Raw genomic sequence first — 17,652 nt, 5'->3', positions numbered from 1 at the left:
AGACAGATAAAAAACACACAGCCACACACACACACACACACACACACACACCACACACACACACACACACACACACACAAACTCCATCATAACTGTCACAAGACAATGACACAAAGTCAGTTTCCTTAAAAGATCTAGAACTTGTTCCTGTTTTAGAGAAGCATTACACAAGAGAAATTATCAAATATGCTGAATTAAGTTAATCTGCATGAAAGTAAGAAACCAAGATCCATATTCTGAAGACAACACAGTTGTTTTTGTTCTTGTTCATAGTCAGTGACCTCTTTAAACTAGACAGCTGGATCTAGTAAAGGACTACTGAAGCAGAAGTGGTATTGAAATGTACTCACTGGAGGTAGGACTGCCAGTTGACCTTGTTTGCTCGGACCTCTGCAGCCTTGGCTGCGATGATGTTGGTAGGGACGGCAGCGTCCACTGCCCCTCGGATATCCATCTTAAACTCTCGTATTTTAGGACCTAAGAACTGAACACAATATCAAATCGTGCTGCGCTATACCTGGAAAGGCCACGATCGCTGCATCTGTACCCATTTCACCTAGCTACCCTCGAAAAGAATTTAGTAACATAGAAATCAATAATAAAAAGTGTAACCAATATTATACTAGATGGCTGTGCTAAACAACGGTGTGTTGCTAATGAACGCTATAAAAACGATTTAGCGTGACGCTAGCAGCGGTCGTGTATCAGCTAGCTAAGGGTGAGCGGGTAAAAATGAGAATTTACATAAAATATAGATGAGATTGACCAAATGTTTCGGTGGGTGTGGGGCGGTCTGAACGCAAAATAATTAGATAATAGTTGTTACACGTCTTCAAAATAAACAAACAAAAATACTGAATGGATAGAGTCACTGCCAACTGCTAATGCAGAAGACAGCGGGTTGGAAAGGCAGAGCATTTAGTCAGACGTTTCTACACAGATATCGAGTAACTATTTGTGAACCTGGTCGGTAATGTTTCTAGTATAAATTTTAGAAATATATTCGACTTGTCGCTTACCTGCTGCCTCTGCTGTCAAATTGCTACAAGACGTCACGGGATCAATGTCACGTGATGCTGTCATGTGAGAGGGCCAGTCCTTTAACCCTTTAAAGAGCACACAGTCTTTTCAGTGGCGAGGATTTTGTTTCGGTTCAGTGACTTGAATCACTTGGATCCGGTAAAATGCGCGCTTTATAGAGACATTTGAGGTATGATGAAATAATATAGGCCTACTGATGCCTGCTGCAACCAGTGAAACCAGATGAAAATACAATACATTACCTACAATAATTATAATGGAAATAATTGTAATCAAATAGCAAACATTTAAAAGTAAATAACTGAGTTAAAGATTGTAATTTTTTTTTAAATAGATTCATTATTGAATTAAATTTATTAATGTCTGAATTTCAGAATTTTTTATAGCTGAATGTTTGTCAAAAATCATACTCTTTTTAACCAGAGTATTTACTTTACTTTTCCAGTCATTCATTCATGTTTTACATTTTTTTTTTTTTTTTTTTTTTTTTTTAAAACTTGTCTAGATATAACACATTTAGCACACAGAAGTTACTGAAAGAGTAATCAATTTAAGCCCATTTGACTGGTGAAGTTCTTATATACGGAACTTTATAAACGCATCGACTTTATTTAAAATGTCGCTCACTTCACACACTCATGGCTGTGAACGACAGGCGCACACATCCTGTGTTTAATCTGTCCTAAGCCTTTGAAGTGCACTAAACCACTGGGGGATCAGACTCGATGGGACTAGCACAAGTGTAATCCCTTTTCTGCCCTGTTCACCAAGTGCTGCTCTCATTTGTTGTCTTCTGTGTAAGTTCCTTTAGTTAAGGTACCTGTTGACCAGAGATGTGAAAGTGCCGTGGATCATGAGAAACCTCACGGCTTTGGGTCTTTGGGAATATGTTAGTTCTTTAGCAACACGGAAAGTCTTTAGGTGAGCTATGCCATGTAACAGAATCGTCTTAAAGCGGGAGGTCTGGCCCTCTTCTGTGGTACAGAACGTTCGGATTTCTCCCTACTTGATGTGGGGGCAGCTACAGCATCTTCTCTTGGCCTGTCGGCACGATGAGGATTACTTTGCAACGGGACGTTATGAAAATGAGGACGAGAATGATAATATGGAGGACAGATCGAAGGATCCCATATCCTTTCAGGTAAGTCAGGGTATGCACCAGATAGCCATGCACAAGAGCTTTACAAAAGAGAACTTCGTCATTCCTGACAGCTAGATTGAGTATGATGAGAAAGTACAGATTTTCACAATAACAAATGCTTTCCATGTCCAGTTGTTTCTGGGTGTTATGTACTGTCAGCGGAGGCAGCTCTCTTTGATGTGATCAGGTTATTTCTAGAAGTCTTCCTGTCTGAAAACGGATTAAGAGTATTTGACTAAATGATTGCATAATCAAGTAGGTGCAACACAATTTATGCAACACGGTTTGTTTGATAGGAATAGCTTCACACCAACATGATTGCACGCATAAGGTCTGCGCTGTAGGTTTTTGGTGAAATCTTATTTTTATACGCTTAGACATCACGACAAACGTCAAAAATATTTTACCAGTTTATCTTCAGAATTAGAAGAATGATTATCTAATATTATGCAACACAGCAGTAAGCTATTTTGTGTGGATGTGCGTTCTGACTTTTTAATAAATGGTAAACCTATTTGAGCTATGACCCAGTATTCCCAGACGATAAATTAAAATATTATGATGAAGACATGCTAGTATTAAGCAGCATGGCAAGCTGTTTTGTACAGCTAAAAATAGCTGAAAGCGGATGATACCGGAAGTCTTGCACATTCAAATTAAACGGGGGGCACCCGCTCTTATGTTAAAAATACATTTTATTTTTATATCTAAATGTTATTTAACAGTTCTACAGAAATGAATGTCAATGTTTATAATACCTTAATTTGTTAAAGTGTTAAAGTTGTGATAGACTGCACATTAATGTATTCATAACATTTAAATAGTTTTTTCTAGACTGAGTTAACAATCTTTTTTGAGGTAATATTGGGGATTAGTAACTGCATGGTTTGGGTTTTAAATACAAATTTTGGTGTAACAAACCTTAATATTATGCGATGTTGCTGTTGCTGTATTTAAAATGCCACGTATCTTGATGAGCAAGTTTTTGGGTATCGCTCACTACTAAGGAGTTTAACCAAGAAGGTAACTGAAAGTCACGGCATAGTATTTTTATCTTCAGTCCCCTAGTGTGCAGGCCAAAGGCCAGTGTTGAAAGGAGCCGAAACCTTTTTTAATGCTGGATAATGAAGGAAAAAAAAGCTTGAGAGACACCAGGGTGCACCATGGGCCAGTTCTCCTCGGGATATATAGTCAAAGTGTAATTTAAATAGCTTTGTTGAATATGGCTCTGAATTCTAGCAGTCTTTAGTACGCTGAAATATTGCACTACAGTCATGCCAATATGCGCAATGTATTTGAACATGTTTTGTTTTTAGTCTTTTAATGGCAGAATACACAGAATAGCTAAAAAAAAAAAAGGTCAGGGGATGCTGATTTTTCTGAAGTGGCTTTATGATTATAATATGACCTAAAGAACTCATCATTGTGAAACATCTGAGTAAATGTGTCAGGTTTTTCTAGACTGAGCCCTACATAGTTGCCCTCTGACATCTTCCGAGTGGAAATTAGACAGTCTCTTTTAGTTATTAAATTATGTCAAAGGAAAAATGACAGTTTCAGATTCAGAGCTTGTTCTCACTGAATGGAACACTTTCTATTCACTTTTAATTTCAAGATTAAAAAGATTTTGTTAGATGATGTCATAGTTTAATATAGAAGACCTGTCTGGCCTTGAAACTTACAGCGGTGGACATCTGGTGTATTTTTTAATTAATGTCTTAAATTCACATAAGAGAAACTCTTAATGATCTTCGTGGACATCAGTTCGAAAATGGCATGAACCTTAAGACCAGCTTCTGCTCTCCCAGAGAGTTCTTGGTTTGTGTTTTTCCTGACCTTTCTTTTTCAAAGGTCAGAAAGAACAGTTCTGAAACTCTATTGGCATTAAGGTATTGGTTTTGATGCGAAATCATTTCAGAACACACCTTTCACTTTTCATAGGAATATGTATCGGAGTTACAGAAATCCTGCACTTTATCACCTGTGTTGTTCCAATAAACAATCCCACAACAAAATAGAATTAAAAACAATGACATGATAGTTGTATTTAATTCACAACTCCAGTCTTTATGTCTACTGTAAAGAGGATAGACTTAATTTTTTATTATTGCCATGCTAAATTAACAAGTAAAATCTCTTGACTATATATTTTGATTTCCATCTGGAATGGTACTGTTTGCAATTAAAAATAAGCACAGAAATAGAATGATTTTCGATATCTAATGTTTATTAAAGCATTAAAACCTTCATCTGTCATGGATACAGCAGCTTAAGTCAGTGTTTGCATTTTAGAAGGTGCTGGAACATACTGTAAGCTCATGTGCAATCGTCGTTCTCTGTTTCTAAATATACCACCAGTTGATATTTTATATTTAGTCTAAGACTATTTTGAACATTAACCGTCATTTGCTTGTTTTACAGCATTCTTTCAAAACAGGCCACGAAATCACTTTCAAGCATACTGAACGAATGAACAGCCTCATGACATCTAGTGATGCAAATGAATTTAAAATATGCGGCCCTAGCCATTGACACCGTAGTTATTTGGGAATAGATCTAGACTTATACAAGCGGTCAAACAGTACCACCTAGTGTTTGCAGTGAGCTGTGCCTCTCTTTTCCGACACAGAGCGGTGGGATGTCATGACTCTACCTCCACATATCTAAATAGGCATCTAATAACTGCATCTAACAAGCTTCGCGTTTTTAAGTATCCCCGATAGATATGAATTATTTTCATCGCACAAATCAACACCTTTTAAATGCTGCGTTTTTGATGCGCACTGCGGTCTCGTCTTTGATGACTTCCTCGCGTTTGTTTTTTTTTTCAGCAGTTCCGCTCACAGCTCCAGCAGATGTCACTAATGCCCTTAGATAGCCCAATGAAAGGCAAAGATGGTAATCACGACCGTATGCGACTGCTAATTATGTCGGCAAATGAACACGTCATGAGGTTGTGTTAAAGTCATAAGCGTTTTTACATCAGCCTATAACCGTTCTCGTGCTTACAACGCAACGAGTTACCGTTATATTTGGCGTTTCATCGCGCGACGTGTTTGGATGCGTTTGGTTGCTAGAAACCGTTGATTTTGATGCGTATTCAGGACCATGGACAGAGTCTCCTAAAGGCTTCATCAAGACAGCATCTCAGTCTATGAACCACGATATTACAGAATAAATAAGTTATACACACTTACGTAACAAAACGACTGAATTCCAGTTTTCCCTCGCACTAAATCGACATACTGATATTGGAAACGTCTGTTTTTAAAATAATTTGTTTACTAACCGTTTTGAAGAATTTGAACGCTTGTTGCGTTCTTGTAAAATGCATAAATTTAATGCAAGAGTGCAACAGAATCTGTCATGTCACCAGCGAGTCTAAGAGAGCCCTGGTTCCCGACGAGAAAGGGAACCTCCTTGTGATGTTACTGCGCTTATGGCGGGGGTCTTCCTCACATTTTAAGTCCACCATAACCCTGCCAGTCACATTCTATGACACATTGTTGACACCTCATGTGAGGCGCACAGGGAAACAGTCGGTCTGCGTGACCACTCATTTCATTGGTGGCAGTGTTAAACCTAGCCACCCTCCTCCATTAAACACGAAAACAGTAAGCGTTTATTTTTTTTTAAACTGGCGTTTGTGACTTGCTTGCTCGGCAGATGCGCGGAGCTGGATGTAAATAATTCGAAAGTAAGAACCGCAGGAGTCAAGGAAAACATTTAAATATGTCGTATTTCACCGTTAGATGTAAGTGCATCATGAATCAGTGACATCCAGAGGATTTACGCTACCTCCGCCACAGCTCGCGAGAGACACGCATGCGCATTGTCAAAAAACAGCCGGTCTTTAAAAAATCCTTATGCCAACGGATGTAATCAAGGCAAAGAATATCTCTTATCTCTGGGCATACATGGTGAAATTGTAAGTATGGGGATCCTGCGTTGTTTTTAAATATGCAGGGTATCAGTGGAGAAAACGACCTTTGATTTTGATTGTTGAAGATGCATGTCATGTTTGACAGAAATGTCTTTTCGATGGTTGTCCTGGGCGATAAAGAGATATTGTAGCTGGGCTTCATGGTGGCACTTTGCAATGCGAGGATATGCGATGGAAATGCTGTTAGTCCATTTTGAGTAGAATGCGCTTTGTCTTTTGATTTTTTTCCCCCCCAGTGTGCCCCATCTTTAAGGATGCGGTTCACATTTAAAGCTATAATATTCTTTTTTTTCGCCTGTTCTGCTTCGGTAAAAATCTAGCAGACCCTATCAGGCTTTTCTGTGAACCACCGTAACCGTCATCGTTTGTTAGTCGTGAAATCATGCAAATAGAAAAATCTAATGATTATTTTTTAAATCGTGTTTATTGCCATCAATCACGGCTCGAGCGTTTCTTATGCACCGCGGCTGTGATCACTGATGAAGGGATCCGACTGCAGCTAGATGCGTGCTGCGCCCCCTCCTACCCCCAAATATTCCAACATCTTCCAGCTCAAGCGAGGAATTCTATTCCACGATTCTATGGAAATAACGTGACAAGATCAGAACTGCTGATCAGATGTCATTTAGCCTTAATAATAATAATAATCCGCATCCGTTTATAAAGACCGTTCAGTACAGGAACTTACATTTATGCTTCAAATAACCTTGGGTTTTTATCCAATGCGTGGTTTGTTTGAACCCTAAACCAGGTTGTTTAAATCAGAAGAAATCGAGAAAACCCACCCACATGGCAACAAGTCTAAATTTATTGTGCTGTAGGCCTAAGCGTGTTTGCAGAATGAGAAGCACTGTAACACTGAATGTGATAATTATCTTATGATAACAAGCTATTTCCTCAACACGCTTATGATTCAGATATAGAAACTGTAATCTATCAGTTGTTAGTCGTAAAAATGACTTTGTGTTTATGTTCGGGCTGTATGCAATTAATTCAAAGCATGCTGCGGAGAGCTGCTCGAAGTAAGTACGACATGTTGGGTCATGTTAGTATCTGTGACATGCATTTTGGTTTCTGGTCAAGTCAAAACATGCCTTCTTCATCTTTTTATTTTCTAGCACGGGCGGTTAATGGAAGCCACTTTCGTGCACGTTTGTTGTTTCGTTAAAAGCATTGTTTTCTCCATTGGAAACCGCAAAATGTTTAAGTGGACTGGAGGAAAATAACTTCCTCTGATATCTAAACCCCTGCATTTGTTTGTCGAGCCATTAATTCGTCCCGTTGATCTCTGTGGCTGCAGTCGTATTGGCCCCGTCTCAGTTGCATCCTGTTTCCTGCAGCCCATGGGATCAGAGCGGATGGAGATGCGAAAGAGGCAGATGTCGGTGCAGCAGGAGTCGGTGGCGGGCACCACAGCACCGACCCAGAACGAGCAGCCCGGTCAGGGGAACCGTGGCTCCAACGCCTGCTGCTTCTGTTGGTGCTGCTGCTGCAGCTGCTCCTGGTAGGAGTTTTTCTTTCGTTACGCTGCTAATGGGAGATCTTATCTAACATGGTTCATTTCGGGCCAAACTAATGTCCAGGAAATCACTGTATTATAAGAAAATAATTGCATTTGACGAGACTATATTACTTATCTTCACTACAGTGAGTACACCTGGAATATCGCTTAGATGTGATTTAAGTATGATGTATATTTTGCTGAATTGTCTGAGGTCCCAAGACATCTGCTTTGATAAAACACCAGAACTCTTGATGTTCTGGCTTTGAGCTTATAATGAGCAGCTGTTACGGTTATAAACTGAACACTGAGCAGGTGAAAGATACTCCAAGGCTTCCTAATGCCTACTGTTAGGTGCCTTGGGATCATGATGTGTTTACTACCTTGCAGTCTCACTGTTAGGAATGAAGACAGAGATGAGAGGAACCGGAGAGCCTCGTATGATTTTAAAGCAGAGGGGAATGCAGACTTCGAGGAAAGGTCAGCCATTCCAGCGTTTTAGGAAGCTGTTTAGTAAAGTATTAATAAAAAATAATTTATGTGTCATTTAAACCGACATATTGGCTAGCTACTGTGTTATGATGATTAGGTGTAGTATGTAAATATTGATATTGAAAAAGAATTTCTAGCTTCATAATCTAAATTGTTTGCTAAGTTGTAAAATAATTACTGTAGTTTTTAGTGCTGTCAAACAGATAATTGTGATTTATCGCATCCAAAATAAAGGTTTTTGTTCACATAATATACTGTATGTGTTTTTATTGTTTATATTTATTATGCATATATAAATATACATACATGCATGTATATATTTAAGAAACAATTACGTTTATATATTAAATATATTTATATAATATAAATGATATCATATAATATAAATATATACATGTGAATATACATAACATAAATTGTGTGTGTGTGTCTGTATTTGTGTTTGTATATAATAAATATACACAGTACACACAAATATGTAAACAAACATCTTGATTAATCGTTTGACAGCTCTAATAGCTTTGCAAGATGCAAAGAAATGACACATATAATTTATAGAAATTTATATTTACAGTAATTATTATTGTTCTCTACAATGCAGCTTTCTTACGAATTCTTTATTTTTATTTAAACAAATTGCAATTTTTTTTCTAGGATGCAACAGATTACACCAAAATATTATTTGTTCTTATGTAAATGAATGACCTTTTTTAGTGGCATGCAACTTTATGACAAATTACCTCTAAATATTCTTTATGTTTATTTAAATGAATTGTCTAGGATGCAACTGACAAATTACCGTAACATACTCTATGTTTCTATTGTTTTATCATTACAGTTTGTCAGCTTTCCGACTAAAACATTTTAGCTCTAAGAATTATCTCTTGAAAAACACATGAAGAACGGAGGAAAATGGCTGCTGAGGCATTTGTTGCCAAAATTGACTAAGACTTCTCTGTTTTTTGGCAGTCCGAAACCAACTGCGGAGGAGGTCTGCTTGTGGGGGCAATCATTCGACAAACTGATGCACTGCCCCGCTGGAAGAAGCGCCTTCCGGCAGTTTCTGCGCACTGAGTTCAGTGAGGAAAACATGCTCTTCTGGTTGGCCTGCGAGGAATTCTGTAAGGAAACCAATAAGAGCGTCATCGAGGAGAAGGCGCGGATTATCTATGAAGACTACATCTCTATCCTCTCACCCAAAGAGGTGAGAGAACGCATCAGCACGTCTAGGAAAAACCTAATCACATTTCCCGTGTAATCGAGGTGATTAATATTCTTGCTTTTTTCAGGTGAGCCTCGACTCTAGAGTTCGAGAGGTTATAAACAGGAACATGCTGGAGCCAACATCCCACACGTTTGACGATGCCCAGCTCCAGATATACACGCTAATGCAAAGAGACTCGTATCCACGGTTCATGAACTCTCCGGTATACAAAAACCTGCTTAAGACAGTCTCTGAGCAGTCGGTGGAATCTTAGATCTCTGTGATCCCGGTCGAATGCCCCCTTCCCTATCTTTTGTTCGTTACCTTTTCTTGTGTAGAATATGTTTAAAAGGACCTCAGCGTGGGTCCTCCCAGGGATTTTACCGCTATAGCGATCTGTACCTGAAAAAAGACGCTCAGGTCTCCAGGTCACTGGAATTTAAAAAAAAATGTCTCAAATTTCCTGAGGGCTCAACACCACAAGTACTGCTACAGATCAGCATAGCAAAAGATGCTCCAAAGGATTATCAGTGCGTTTCGATGTTTTTAAGAAAATAATCTATTTTATTTGTGTTGAAGGTTTTTTATTTTAATGTTTTTAAATCATTTTTTTGTATTAATGTTCAAAGGAAGATGTGATACCAATCGTGGGCTATATACAGTATATACCGTAGATATATTTATGAATTTTTATTAAATTTCTTCAAGCTTTTTTTTTGTGTTACAATATTCAAAGAAAAGGGAATTATGGGTAACAAGTATTGCCCGTTTATGAAAAATGCGTATGAGAATCAAAGCTCAAGTCAAGGCAACACTTCAGCTCTACTCACGGGACGCCCAGTATTGTTTATTAAATAACCCCTATTATAATGACTTGGCATCTCCAATGAGAAATCATCATTATGAGAAATAAAGTGACAAGCAAAAAGTATAATTAGAGACTATATATATATATATATATATATATATATATATATATATATATATATATATATATATATATATATATATATATACAGGAAGGAGGATTTACATGTATTTAAATCAGTATTTAAAATCAAATAGCATATCTCAGACTATTATTTCCCATTTTTGTACTGCTAGAAAATATCAAGCATTTATTTACCTAAGTATCATCTATTCATAAGTGTTTTTCTGTATCATAGCATTCATTTCTTCAATTAACTTAAGAGTTGGTTGGACATGGCAACTGTTCCTTGCATGTACTCAACCCAAAGATGCTATGAAGACTGAAAGCCTCATTAGTGTACAGTGTGTAGAGGTAGTAATATTTATACAAATGACCTCGGACAGAACAGATTTAACATGCAGGTATTATATTGCAGTATCAGATGCGTTTTAGATCTAAACATGAGCCCTGAATGGATAGGTGCAGGTTTTATTGCTAGGACCCTCATAAGTAGATGACACCAAAGTAGCCAAGTCCAGTAAAACTGTGCGATTAGCTTTCTCTCCAATACAACTGACTAGAATTGGAGCTGCCAAGTTCTTACTATATTTTTAGTTCTGTGAATTACTTTGTTGCCTGACTTACACGTCGCTCAAAGACAAGATCCTCACTCGGGGGAAGTGCCTTGACATTCAATTTTGTGACATCTCTTTTTTGGCAATAGTTGATTTAAACTCTTGCCACATACAGTACGTAGACTCTGGGCCTATGATCGTTCATGAGATGACTTGTCCTGCACGATGGTGACTTCTGAATTGAGCTATTGCACTTCGTTTGCCTCTAGTTTCGGAGCAAAAAACACCCTTGATTTTGTCAGGTGCTGAAGTGGGTCTGTTTAGTCAGGTACAATTCATTAAGATTGTTGATCTGAGTCCAGATGTACATCTACCAACATGTATTTCATGGTGGTGCTTCTACTTGTCTTAGACTAACTTAATATGAAATGTGCAATTGATATGTGCAATTTGAGCTGATGGATTCACCACATAGATCAACCTCAAACACAATCTAAGCCAATGGTTTGGAGTTATACTGCCTATAAATATTTTTTCCTTTTTCCTCTTTTTTTGTTGTTGTTCTGTAAAGTATACAAAAAAAAAAAGTGTTATTTTCCAATCGGTTTACATAAAAATTCTAATACATTTTTTGATTAATAATATGTGAATGTTTACAGTAATCAAATTAGTTTTTTTTCTGTTTTAATGAATTGAGAAAATAATGATTTGTGGGCATTTGGAATCTTTAAGATACAATAAAGCACAATAATTTTAAAAACGTGTGATTGTTGTCAAAGCTGCAGAATGTGAATTTGACATATAGGCGTTTTGGGGATCATGGGAACTCGGGTTCCAATCCATGAGGTGTATTTTCTCCACCCTACTTTACGGTCTAATTTACCCATAATGTTCTGAATGATAGGACATTACAAAATAACATAAAAATGCAGTGCATCATTTATAAAATAAATGAATTATATACACAAAATGTCCAGTCAATCCAAAATATGTATTAAAAACACAATTGTAACCCGATTTCAGGAACGTGCGCCAAATGAAAACGAATACTCGTATAGATACGCAAAAATGGAATATGGATATCATATGTACGCCAACAAAAATTATGCCAACATATGCACGCCAACATGTGCGTGTCTCTTTTTTGCGCATCAGTGACACGAGTTTCCGATTTACGTACTTTCAGAGCATACATATAAACATACATACTCTAAAATATTCATGTTCCTAAAATATCATTATTAGATCGCCATTTAACACATAAATAACAAATGTTCAGTATATCCACATGGGTTTCTGTTTGGTCTTGATTTTCAGTGGAGGGTAACAGTGCTGCCCACTCACTCTTCTGGAGAGGATGCACCTGGAAACCTCACAAAAGAACCTTGAAGCAAGTGTCCTCCCCATTTAACAGCTTCTAAGGACTAAAGTTAGAGTGTGTGTGTACATATATATATATATATATATATATATATATTTCATGTTAACATTTTTTCCTATTAAAAATGGATGACTTGCTCCTTATTCTAACCTACTGTAAATGACGAGCCAAGATGCATTTGTTTTTGTAAATAAACCTCCTGTTTTCCATATGCACAAAAGGATGTCAAAAACAACCACCAAAGGGTTGTTTGTTATTCAGATGAGATATTGCTAATGCAAGGGGCTTGTTAGGACATCAAGGCGGTAGAAGGTACTACAGCAAATCATTTTTAAGAGGGATAGAAATTCACTAAACTGAGCAACATGTGATCTGGCTGCAACATGTGATCTGGCTGGCCAAATGGTAAGTATTATCCACTTTGTATTGATTGCCGATGTCAAAAGTAACATTGCCATGACTGATCTGACATGCTGATACGCGTTTTTGCTTTTTTACAACACATTATCTCATCAACATAAATCTGTTTTATGGGGAATTCTGTTTGCTGCTTGTTAAATGATCTGCCTTATTTGTTGGAGAAAACAACTTCACATAAAAAGCAAGCACATGACCTTTACCAAACATACTGAGATTATGTTATGAATGGAAATCATTTCTGGTCGCAAAAAAAAAAAAGGTATTACAAAAAGCTGCTCATATTTGGACCCGAAAGAGGTCTATATTTCTGTAGTGAGCATTAAGTAGTTTTAAATGGCTTCTCAAATTGGAAAAAGGTACCACAAAAATAAATAAATAAAAATAACACCTCATAAGAACCTACGGATAACTTGATCTATAGAACTATTAGCCTACTTGTAAACAACTTCCGAACAGCAAACAATTAATCGATAAGAAATCACCCATTGCAGATGTATAATGTAGCTACTTGTTAAAATTACATATAAAATCACAATCACCATCAATCTTTAAAACATTTTACTCCTGAAAGTAAAAGCCATGTACACAGTAAAAATTTGTAGATCATGCATATAAATATGTATAATTCAGAGTGACAAAGATACTCAAAGTAGCTTTCAAATGAACAAAGTTTAAAAAAAAAAAAAAAAAAATCTTGAGCCGTTACCAAAAGCAAACATACGCTAAAAGCAGTTGTTTTTGGTTTTTTTTATTTTAAAATGGGCAAGTTTGTCTAGGAAAATTAAATAGTTTTGACTAGCTTTCTTTAGAGCAAAGCAAAACTATCTAAATATGAATGTTGTCAAAATTTTTAACTACGTATAAAAAGTGATGGTAAAAGAAAAAAGAAATTCAACAACATTGATCATAGTCCAAAGGCCTATGGCCTAGCTAAACGTCAAGTTAAAACACAGGACATGAGTTTGTGGACCATTATAAGAAAACAAACGGTTGATGGGATCTATTGTGGGCTTTGTACATCAGGTGCGCCATTAAATTGTTGTCCATGATACAGAAACGTGGTCCTGGAATTTAGCTACATCTCCAAACACAGAGAACGACCCCCAACTTCAGCAGAACTGCGCAAAACAGATTGAACGGAGTCAGCGTTTAATATAGATTTGTCAACGAAATTCATTAATGGATATAATTAAATAAAACAGCAGAAGGAATAACATACCTTCCACCTATTTCCACATTCATTGCAGAAGACGAATGTTGTCATCGGTTCATCAGCACTTCGAGTTTGAACCTAAAGAAAAGTCGTTTATAAAATTGACATGCATTTAAAAAAAACAACCTAATCCTATATTCATAAAACACAGCGTATGGTTACCTGAGTGTAGGTACACTTCTTCTTTTTGCACTTCCCACAAGTGAACAGGTCAGTCTGGGTGCCCCCAGAAGTGGCCACCTGGTGGTCCCTGATGGCTTCTTTGGTCAGATTCTTTCGCATCTCTTTCAGCTCGTCGCTTGCCATTTCCTGTTGGATTTTGATTTCCACACTGTCACCGTGAGAGAGAACAGCGTTCCCAGAATTGCTACAAACTGGTAGTCACTCACCTCTGCTGTCATTTTTGCTATGCGGTCTGGACTCACATTCCCACACAGCACATTCCTTCTCAGGTTGGGGTTCTTTGCATCCTTAAGATTGGAGATTCGGCTCCGTACACGATTTTTGTATTTCATATCAGTATTTTTGAACTCCAAAAAGATACGTGCAAGCTGGTCAAGGAAACGTGTGTGAAATTTAGTATGCTTGGATATCGCTCAGATTTCGGTGACGATCGCTATTTTTTGTGATGTATATGAAAAGGATATATTCTTCAATCTGCGCTCCAAGTTCATCGCAGTCAGCACCAATTGCAATGTAATCATCTAAAAGAAAGAATTTAACAATTTTATAAAAAAGTGCATATATATATGAATTGAACTGATTTGACAGTTTTATAAAAAATAAAGCATAACATTTATATTATAGGCCAGTTATCAATAATTTCTTAATTATTAAAGGGAGAGTTCACCAAAAGTTAAAATTCTGTCATTAATAACTCAGCCTCATGTTAAGAATTTGTTCAACCCGTAAAGAATTTGTTCATCTTTGCAACACAAATTAAGGTATTGAGATATTAAGATATTATGCATTCTGACCCTTCATAGACAACAAGAATCCTTACTCAGTCAAGGTCCAGAAACGTAGCATTTGTTTGTTTTCTTTGAGGACAAAAAGTATTTTTGTAGCTTTGTAAAATTATGGTTAAACCAATGATGTCAAATGTATTCTTTAATGAGCTCCTTGCTATGTTACTGAGCCTTGATCATGTAGAGATCCTTGCCGTCTACGAAAGAGCCAGCGAGCTCTCGAAATGAATAAAAATGTATTAACTTGCGTTCTGTAGATAAACGAAGGTCTTACAGGTTTGGAACAACATGAAGACGAGTAATTACTGTCAATTCTCATTTTTGGGTAAACTATCCCTTTAAAACAAGGTAAATTAGCATTAAACAAAGTATTCCATATATTTTGCACAATTCATTCAAGTTTGAATGATTTATAACAAAATTTGTAACAGGTCTGTACACTTGGCAAGACACTATATAGCAACTTAGCAAGGAGAAAAATATGTGTGGAAGCATTGCCTGCTATGACTTGCCTCCTGTTTGCAAAGCACTTGACAGCATCTCCCTGCACTTGATACGGACTGAGTCAGATGTGCCTGGTGCTCGTGGAAAAGTGGCTATCAATGCGTTGGGTGTAACATCGACAGACTCGCTCTTACTGCTAGAATTACTGCTTGAGCTGAGAGAAAAGAAATAATAAAAATAAAACAGATTGAAGGAGTTAGTCTTTAGAGCCCAAAATCAAGAACAATGGGATAACTTAATTTTAGAATAGTTTTATGACCATTAACATGGTCTTGGTACCTCTCCTCTCTGGGCTCTGGGCTGGCTTGAGATGGTGAAACCACTGGTGTCGTGCGTTCCTTCTTTTTCTCTTCAGAGTTCTTTTCTGCAGCAGGTTCATCTGGATGTCAAAAGCATTTGTTAAATATTTTATCAGTGTAATACGGGCCACACATACTGTGTGTATATATATATATATATATATATATATATATATATATATATATATATATATATATATATATGTGTGTGTGTGTGTGTGTGTGTGTGTGTGTGGATTTAAAATCTTGTACAAACGCAAACCTGCAGTTGCTACCACTCACAGGCAATTATTGGTATTACAACAACACAAACCCTTTGTGACTTCCATTAATGTTAATTAAGAAACTACAAGAGAAGTCTGCAATGAATTTAAGTTTTATTCATTATATTAAACACAAAGCCGCAAAAAGTATTTTGACACATAAGACCAACTTTACAAATGTGTGTGCAGAGCAATCAATGGTTTAATATTTGATTTCTAAACTAATGAAATATATAATTTAATTGAAGCTAAAATGCATACATTAGATATAAACATGTCAAATGAAGCATTTCCCAACCTCGTAATAACCAAGAAACTACATATTTCAATCAGAATTCAACCAAACTGTAAAAATGGAGGGAAACCTTTTGTGAAATCCTTAAAACACGCTTTTTGATTACACCCGGATTTAAATGAAAATGACAGTGTTGTTTCCCGATTACACTCACCCAGCAATTTCTTCCAGGACTTGATCAAGGACTTGGCCAGTGAGGTTACTTCATCGTCTGTGCTCTGCTTGCGGATGGCATTGACTGACATCCCGATCCTCGTAGACTGTTCGTAAGAAAAGTAGATGAAATTCCTTGTTAAATTGTATCAGTGTACTGAAGGATGAATGATGAGCAGTGAACAGCAAAATAAACATACCTGCAGCAGCTCCAGGGTCATAGGTATATTCTTGAGTTCCTTTAGTAAGTCCAGTGCACCAGCCTATTTATATATGTATATATATATACACATATATTAAAAAAACACTACTTAGTCAAATACCTTACATTATAATACACTAACAGAAACAAAAAACGAAAGCTTCAATTATGCACAACCATGTTTACAGAAACGTCAACAGAGGTAACTATGTAGCATTACATCTAATTAGAATAACATCACTTTTACAGACACGATCTGGGTAAAACCTTGCTTTTTTATATATTCATAAGCATACTGAATACCAGAGTCAGTTTGTTTTTTAGAAGAAATCAGTATCACCACTGCCTCCCGCTGACTGAGCCTGTGCATTTATCCGCGCTAACAACAGCTAATGTTGCTAATTTCCCCGCTTAAACTTAAAGCTTTTCTTAAACAACAAACTAAACCACTGTGTATTTTTTCTCACTTTAGCATTTGCCACTAAACATATTTGAAAACAGATCCCCTGTGTCGCTATAGATGATGAAATCAGTTCTTCTTCGTGTATGTAGCAGTTAGCTTGCTACTTAGCCTCGTCTGGTCCGAGACAGGGAATTCATTCATGACAAAACATCTCACCCCGTTCTTCTTCTGTGCCATTTTATCCATCTTTTTTGCGATCCGAATGATCTCTTCTTCTTCTTTCTTACCCATTATTGGTGTTTGGCGGCAAATGTTAAATTCAAGCGGACTTTAAATGTTAAAAAACGTACAAGCACACGAGAACACACCAATCAACCGGCGGCGAACGCAACAGCTCTGGCAGGAAGGCGTTTCTATGAAAAGCCCAGACAGCACTAATCAAACCGTTGACTAGCAGCGCCATGAATCAATCGACGTACGGCGCAGGCACGACTAATCGAAGAAATGACCGCGAGTCACATTGGCAGCGTTCTGTATTAATGTATTTAATGTGGTTTATCCTAGCAAACACTTGAAATGACAAACTGAAGTGATTCGAATATTATGCACAAGATGTAAAATATCCTAAACCGTATGGTAAGGAGCGGTTTAGCAGTAATTTGTGCTGTAAGTACTGTGTGCTGAGATTGTGTCATCCTCTGTCTGTACACTAGAGAGCGCTGTTCGATTTACTACAAAGATAGA

General features: G+C 37.1%; 3 protein-coding genes across 9 annotated transcripts in view; 1 reads left to right on the top strand and 2 right to left on the bottom strand.

Annotated features, from left to right (window-relative positions):
* Positions 1–1,169, bottom strand: part of atp6v1h (ATPase H+ transporting V1 subunit H) — a 30,574-nt gene extending 29,405 nt beyond the window's left edge. The window contains exons 1-2 of one of the 3 annotated variants that reach the window (XM_043221254.1): positions 1,020–1,169; positions 351–484 (exon numbers count right to left, since the gene is read on the bottom strand). In XM_043221254.1, coding sequence (XP_043077189.1) covers positions 351–454 — 104 coding nt within the window. In that variant the 5' untranslated portion in view covers positions 455–484; positions 1,020–1,169. The remainder of the gene's footprint in view (positions 1–350; positions 485–1,019) is intronic. The other 2 variants (XM_043221246.1, XM_043221250.1) reach the window with 2 other exon arrangements.
* A 335-nt stretch (positions 1,170–1,504) lies between these two features.
* rgs20 (regulator of G protein signaling 20) lies at positions 1,505–10,314 on the top strand. Of its 5 annotated transcripts, none has more exons than XM_043221280.1 (5): positions 1,505–2,182; positions 7,466–7,629; positions 8,017–8,106; positions 9,088–9,322; positions 9,408–10,314. In XM_043221280.1, the coding sequence occupies exons 1-5, from the start codon at positions 1,970–1,972 to the stop codon at positions 9,594–9,596; spliced, it is 891 nt and encodes a 296-aa protein (XP_043077215.1). In that variant the 5' UTR covers positions 1,505–1,969; the 3' UTR covers positions 9,597–10,314. The 5 variants fall into 5 exon arrangements, with proteins under 5 accessions (XP_043077215.1, XP_043077223.1, XP_043077230.1 ...); XM_043221288.1 differs by having other exon boundaries at positions 1,508–2,182; positions 8,029–8,106; XM_043221295.1 differs by lacking the exon at positions 1,505–2,182 and adding an exon at positions 5,639–6,110 and having other exon boundaries at positions 7,426–7,629.
* A 2,835-nt stretch (positions 10,315–13,149) lies between these two features.
* tcea1 (transcription elongation factor A (SII), 1) lies at positions 13,150–17,319 on the bottom strand. Its single transcript, XM_043221266.1, has 10 exons — positions 17,125–17,319; positions 16,504–16,566; positions 16,305–16,410; positions 15,573–15,672; positions 15,302–15,447; positions 14,469–14,525; positions 14,211–14,365; positions 13,984–14,130; positions 13,828–13,899; positions 13,150–13,726 (listed from the first exon to the last, which is right to left on the bottom strand). Exons 1-10 carry the CDS (start codon positions 17,197–17,199, stop codon positions 13,718–13,720), a joined length of 930 nt encoding a protein of 309 aa, XP_043077201.1. The 5' UTR covers positions 17,200–17,319; the 3' UTR covers positions 13,150–13,717.
* Between the last annotated feature and the right edge of the window lie 333 nt (positions 17,320–17,652).

The sequence above is a fragment of the Puntigrus tetrazona genome, chromosome 2 (assembly GCF_018831695.1).
Source record: "Puntigrus tetrazona isolate hp1 chromosome 2, ASM1883169v1, whole genome shotgun sequence".
Taxonomy (NCBI): domain Eukaryota; kingdom Metazoa; phylum Chordata; class Actinopteri; order Cypriniformes; family Cyprinidae; genus Puntigrus; species Puntigrus tetrazona.
The sequence above is the reverse complement of the archived record's forward strand: the minus strand, read 5'-3'. Positions and strand labels throughout refer to the sequence as shown.

Excerpts from the sequence above, each read along its gene's own strand:
- rgs20 (XM_043221280.1), top strand. The coding sequence starts at position 1,970 with ATGCCATGTAACAGAATCGTCTTAAAGCGGGAGGTCTGGCCCTCTTCT. Across the intron at positions 7,630-8,016 it reads TGCTGCTGCAGCTGCTCCTG|TCTCACTGTTAGGAATGAAG; the intron begins GTAGGAGTTTTT and ends ACTACCTTGCAG. Across the intron at positions 8,107-9,087 it reads AATGCAGACTTCGAGGAAAG|TCCGAAACCAACTGCGGAGG; the intron begins GTCAGCCATTCC and ends GTTTTTTGGCAG.
- tcea1 (XM_043221266.1), bottom strand. The coding sequence starts at position 17,199 with ATGGGTAAGAAAGAAGAAGAAGAGATCATTCGGATCGCAAAAAAGATG. Across the intron at positions 15,448-15,572 it reads CCAGAGCCCAGAGAGGAGAG|CTCAAGCAGTAATTCTAGCA; the intron begins GTACCAAGACCA and ends CTTTTCTCTCAG. Across the intron at positions 14,366-14,468 it reads TGGAGCGCAGATTGAAGAAT|GTATCTTTTTGGAGTTCAAA; the intron begins ATATCCTTTTCA and ends ACCAGCTTGCAC.